This window comes from Crocodylus porosus, unplaced genomic scaffold, assembly GCF_001723895.1.
Source record: "Crocodylus porosus isolate Cpor-Errol unplaced genomic scaffold, CroPor_comp1, whole genome shotgun sequence".
NCBI lineage: Eukaryota > Metazoa > Chordata > Crocodylia > Crocodylidae > Crocodylus > Crocodylus porosus.
Window position 1 is genome coordinate 23,693,176 of NW_017728911.1, and position 6,000 is coordinate 23,699,175.

At 43.5% G+C, this 6,000-nt stretch overlaps 1 protein-coding gene across 1 annotated transcript in view; it reads right to left on the bottom strand.

Moving 5' to 3' along the window:
* The window catches only part of SLC30A4 (solute carrier family 30 member 4), a 29,774-nt gene extending 23,796 nt beyond the window's left edge, over window positions 1–5,978 (bottom strand). The window contains exon 1 of the mRNA XM_019533656.1: window positions 5,486–5,978. Coding sequence (XP_019389201.1) covers window positions 5,486–5,858 — 373 coding nt within the window. The 5' untranslated portion in view covers window positions 5,859–5,978. The remainder of the gene's footprint in view (window positions 1–5,485) is intronic.
* Between the last annotated feature and the right edge of the window lie 22 nt (window positions 5,979–6,000).

Consider the following 6,000-nt stretch of genomic DNA (forward strand, 5'->3'; position numbering starts at 1 on the left):
TGAATTGCAGCTCTAAAAAAGGCATTAAAAATCCCCAATACCTTGCCACTGTTTTCACTCAGCCGTGAAGGACAAAAATTCATCTCATGGGCGACTGATCACAAATTTCTAAACACATGCAAAAACCCAGTAGATGGGATTCAGCCACTAGGTACAATGTATCTTTCACCTCCTGATACAGCAGCATTCCCACAAAAGTGGTCAGTTCAGCTAGAATGCTCTATCTTATCCGAATTTTAAACTGACTGTTCATCACATTGAGAAACACTCAACATAACATCCCTGAAGTGGGCTGGATTAATCACTTGACCAGCAGGGGTTTCGAACTGTGGGCCAAGATTTCACAGATCCAGTTCCTGCAGGAAAAAAAACCTTCTACTGATGCCCAGGTGTAACAGTGTAGGCAGGAACACTCTTTGCTAAGTAGATTAATTTTGTATGACAGGGTTGTCTGCCATGATGATATACCTTTTTTTCCCTAGAACTAAATCTGTACTCCCCTACTTTCAGAGCAGCACTGGGGAAGGAGGCATGTTGTTGCCAGTGTGTGTGTCAAAGGTTATAGAAATAAAGTTGTGGGAAAGTCCTAGAGATTACTTGCAACGTTTCTCAAATGCCTGAGCAATAAGCTTCAGAATGTTCTCAAGAGGAAGGATCAGAAAAGAAGGAAAGGAAGGAAGTTACTATATTAATGACCAGACTTCAATATACTAACACAAGGCTTGGGAACCTAGTATTCAGTTCCATGCTCTGCCACAGACCTCCTGTAATCCTTGAACAAATTACTTAGTGACCTCTTGTATGAAAGACAACAGATAATATACCTCATGTGGTTATTGTGAGGATATACGTTAAATAATTTGAGTTGCCCAGGTATTACAAAGATAGAGGACTATATTACTACCCTAGAGATCCATCACTCTGGAACTTGGATGAGTCTTGATTCCAAGACAGAAGCCATGATGAACTGATCACGATTAAACTGTAGTTTAATTTTAGAGACCTCCATCTCCAGTTCTGTCTCCAAATCATGAATAGAGGACTGAACCACAAACCACCTGCAGTCCTAGGAATTTGCTTGAGATCTCAAAGACTGATGCTGAAACCACCTATTTCAAGATCTCAGTGATTCCAGTACCTAGCCCAACAAAGGCTAAGGAAACTCAGTTAGTGTATAGATTTTGCTACTGGTAGAACTACCAACAAAATGTCTATGCTGATATTTTACCTCGGGACTCTAAAACTACACAGACATGGTGAAACAAATGCATACACATGACATGATTTTTCGTATACCTGAGATCACATGCCAGGGGTGCAGATACATCCTCTACAAAATTCACTCTTTGCTCATGCTACACTAAAAAGACAAAACCAGGAGAGGACAAATGAAGTCATTCTGTCAGGTCTGTACAATTTGTTCAGAGTTAAGCATTTCATTCATAATTAGATTATGGACACTGACAGTCTTATTAATGACTAACCAAGCCCTGAAAAGCAGAAGCTGATGAGCAGAATCACCACTTGCTACTACCCTGTGTCCTTAAGATAAGGTCTAAGATGAGACACAAGGGAACAGGTAACAGATGTCAATTACCTGTTGTGAGACCAAAAAATAGACTTTTTCTCTGGAAGATTCTCCATTAGAGGTTTAGCAAATTGTATATCTGCATAAGGGGGTTGCCAAATCACAGCCAACTTGCAGTGCAGGTAACATCCAGTCAATAAGCCTGATGTCCCAAAGTACAAGTGTTACTCAAACCTGCACTAAAGAGCACCTCAAGAGATGAGGAAGTGGTAGGTTTCATTCCAGCTGAGCCACTAAACAACATGTCTTTCAGTCAGTACTGAAATGAATTTGAGGTGACAGGTGGTAAGTCTTATGCTGTAGACACTACCTGTCCCCCACAGCATCTGTCCTGTACTTTCAACAGCTCTTTCCACTTTTGCTTTTAATTATGATCAATAGTTATTTTCCCATTTACACATATATATTAAACTATTTAGAAAGTGATAAAATTGTACATCATGAGTAAAACTCAGTCAGCATGAGTGACTGTCTCATAACTGATACACTAATGCAATGACACCACATGTTTAACTCTGTTGCTTCTAAAAAGTGAGTAGCAGAAGAATATATCTGAAGAAAGTGGATGGCAGAGTTTAGATATTCTTCAAGAGTTCAAGTAGCACCAAGTAGGCATTTACACTAAATGATATAAATAGGTACAAAAGACAGATTGTAGTCTGACACTGTAATATTTATATGAAGAATAAACACTGGTTAGGATATTAAAAGAGAAAACGATTACATATTGGTGAAAGTATAGCTTTTAATTACTTTGTGTTCACATCTATGTGCCTTTCAACCTTAGATTTTCTTTCAAGGTTAAACTGCCATAGCAGGTGAATGAATTTACTGTTTTACAGATTTATAGACTGCTGTGTCATGCTGTTTTGATTAAAAATTTACAGTTCTCTTGAACTAAGAGCAACAACATGCCTTGATAACAAAACAGACTGTCCGGGATAAATAAAAACTGAACTTGGAAATTGTGTTCATAATTCAAACCAGTAACAATCAAATGACTTTTTATCATGGGAGTAAAAAAGAGAGGCAACATGTTTCTCCCAACTCCTAACAAACAAAACATGCAAGAACTTACATTAAATCATTATCAAAGTAGCTCAGACTTATTTATTATTTTAAAACAACATGCACTAGACCTTCTGATGTTGCCGATTGTAACAGCTCTGGGAGCAAGAAGAGTCCAGTGGAGGAATGATAGTCTTTGTAGAAATGGTACTAATCTAGTGCAGAGAAGCCAAATACAGGCAGTCCTCACTTACAGCACCTTTTCCCGGAGTGTAACCTGCTGTAAGTCAAAACTATGCAAGTCAAATCTGATTTTCCCATAGAAACAATGTTATAATAAAGGGTTACGTTCCTGACCAAGGGCCTGATGCCCAACTTTTTATATAAATGACCATAAACACCATATTTAAATCAGCTATTTAGTTTTATTTAATCATAAGATGAAAGAGACTTAGGGCCACTTGATGGCTTTTTGAAAAACTGATCCAGGGATGTTTGTTTTGCTGCCCTCTTCTTCTCATTGTAAATTTCCCTGTAGCACGCATAGGCATAAGAGATCAAGTTGGTCTTTGAGAATCCCTTGAAGGTTGGTCCACCTCCCTGATCTGTGATACTCAAGACCTGGGCAAAGTTTCTTCTAAGGCAGTAAGCCTTAAAAGATGAAATCCATGGGCTGGAGCTCTAAAAGCTGGTCCATAGACTGCAGCAGCGATGTTGTGTTGGGCGGCAAGAAAACAACCTTGATGTTAAGGTCTAAATCTGCAAGGTGTGCAGGATGTCCAGGGGTATTGTCTAAAATTAACAATACCTTATGTGGAAGGTTGTTCCTTTCACAATAATTCTGAACAGCCGGCACAAAATAGACAGTGAACCATTCCTCAGAAAGGGCCCCAGTCACATAAGCTTTACAATTTGATTTCCAGATGACTGGAAGTGTACCTTTAACATAACCCTTAAATGCTCTGGGATTTTCAAAGTGATAAACAAGCAAGGGTTTGAGCTTGAAATCACCCGCAGCATTTGAGCCAAGCAAAAGGGTAAACCTATCTTTAGGTGCACTGAATTTTTCATCCTTGGAGCCCTCGCCATGTTGTTGTTTCACAGTGTCAAAAAGACTCAAAGCGTTGGCTTGAATGGTGGCTAAACTCAATGGCACACAGGACTGAGTTTGATCCTGAATCCACAAAATCAAAAGTCTTTCCATATCAGCCACAAGTCCTGCACGTTGCGTTGTAATAGTGGATTGCAATGAGGCTGAGGTTTTAATTTCACTACTTTTTTTTTTCTTTTTCTCTAATAATCATTTGCACAGTAGTACGAAATAGGTCCAATCGTCTACCGATTTCAATTTGCAACAAACCACTCTCACTAAGCTTGATCATGTTGGCTTCTAATGTGATCACCTCTAATGTGATGACTTTTCTCCATTTCTTATCAGAACCCACACCATCACTAGAGCACTGCCTTTCCTTTTATCAGCCATTTTTAAGGGCTGAATACAAGAAATATCAGGAAGCAGAAACCCCTGCACTAAGAAACATCAGGAAGCCACTAAGCAGGAACCCCTGCACTAAGAAACAGCAAACTGAATACAATACTGAATATAAAAAAGCTTAATACTAAGGACTTGCACTAAAAAAATTACACATCAGGACTTGCATTGTATTGCCAAGTACAAACTGCAAGGTTTCTGAATGGACATGGCTTGAATTTCACTTTCTGTTGCTTAGGTTTGCTAAAAGAGAGAACTCCGTGCAACACTGCAAAGGCATTACAGCCATAGAGTACAATGGGCAGCTTGGGTTCTTTAATTTGGAAGTAGAAGAAATTTACACATCAGGATTTGCATATCAGGATGCCAGAGCATGCTGAAGCACTGACTGAATGATGTATGGCACCGGATCCTCGCACTTATGGCATGCCATAAGTGCGAGGATCAGCACCAAAAGTAATAACATAGGTGTAAAATGCTGAACACTGCAAGTCGAGTCGCTTGAAGTCAAGGACACTGTGATAGTGCACTGCCCACAACCTAAGGGGCTGTCAGTTACCCAATGGTTTGTGCTGCTGTCTCAGAGGACAAGGAGCACAGATAACCAAGCAGACACACACATATCTCTTACAAACACTGGTATCCTGTGATAAGAGGGACACCGTGAACCTGAGAAGCTGCATTTCTGCCCTAAAACATTCCACCCCCTCCTATGATAAATAGTAAAGATACAATAACTGAAAATACATGGAGAGGGGAAATATTTCCCATTTGCTTATGGTAATCTGACACTTACTTTAAAATTAATATATTTCATGCTCCAGGTCAAATCAGCCAAATCACATTGATTGAGCAGAACTCAGTTGTTCCAAAAAGCATCCTGACTGAGCAAGCAGAACTCAATCAATCTAAACCACCTACAGCGCTACAACCCCTGAGCATCCTCCCACCCAGGTTCTCACCCTGGGACTCCAGATACTCCCAAATCCATCAGCAAGCGTCCTACCAAGCGTTTTGGTGATGACCCTACCTATTTTTCTTGCCAAAATATTTATTTCTATATTTTTTCTTCTTTTCCCTTCTAAGTTCCTTTGTTTTTTCTTCTACATTCTTTTCTTGCCAAAATATTTATTTCTATATTCCTTATTCCTTTCTTTTCTTGCCAAGTATTTATTTCTATACTCCTTACAATCTGTGAATATAGATATAACTCCACCACTCTGCCGAGGGCCCCTGCGGTTCACCTGGCAGACCACAGCACACGAAAGGCCCGTTACACAGGTCGCCCCACGCCCATCTCCTGACCACACGATCCCGTCCCCGCCGACACCCCTTCCCCCGGGCCGCAGCGCCCCACCTCCTGCTCCGCTCGCACCGAGGGAAGAGGCAGCACTCACCGACGAGCTCCCCGGCCATGAAGAGGAGGTAGAGGACGGCGGCCAGGCTCAGCCGCCTCTTCACCTTCGCCTGGAGGCCCCGCTCGCGCTGGCGGCGGCAGCCGTGGCAGGGGTCGGGCCGGGCGCCGGGTGCCGAGCCGCGCAGCAGCAGGGAGTCGCGGTCGGGCGGCGGCCCGAGGTGGGCGCCGTTGGGCGGCTCCGGCCCCGCGTCCGAGGCGTCGTCGGACACCACGACGCGCAGCTTGTTGAAGCGGGGACAGTCCTCGGCCGCCTCGTCCGAGAAGTCGAAGGCGCTGGAGTCGTTGAGGAAGAGCGGCTCGTCGCGCCTCCGCAGCGCCGCCCGGATGCCGCTCCACAGCCGGGCCCCGGCCATCGCCGCCGCTGTCGCTGCCAGGCACCCTCATGCAGGCGGGCGGCGGCGCCTCACACCATGGCGGGCCCGGGCCTACTGCCCGGCCGGCTCCTCACAACGCGGCGGCCGCGCTCCTCGCAGGCGAGGCGAGACGAGGCGCGCA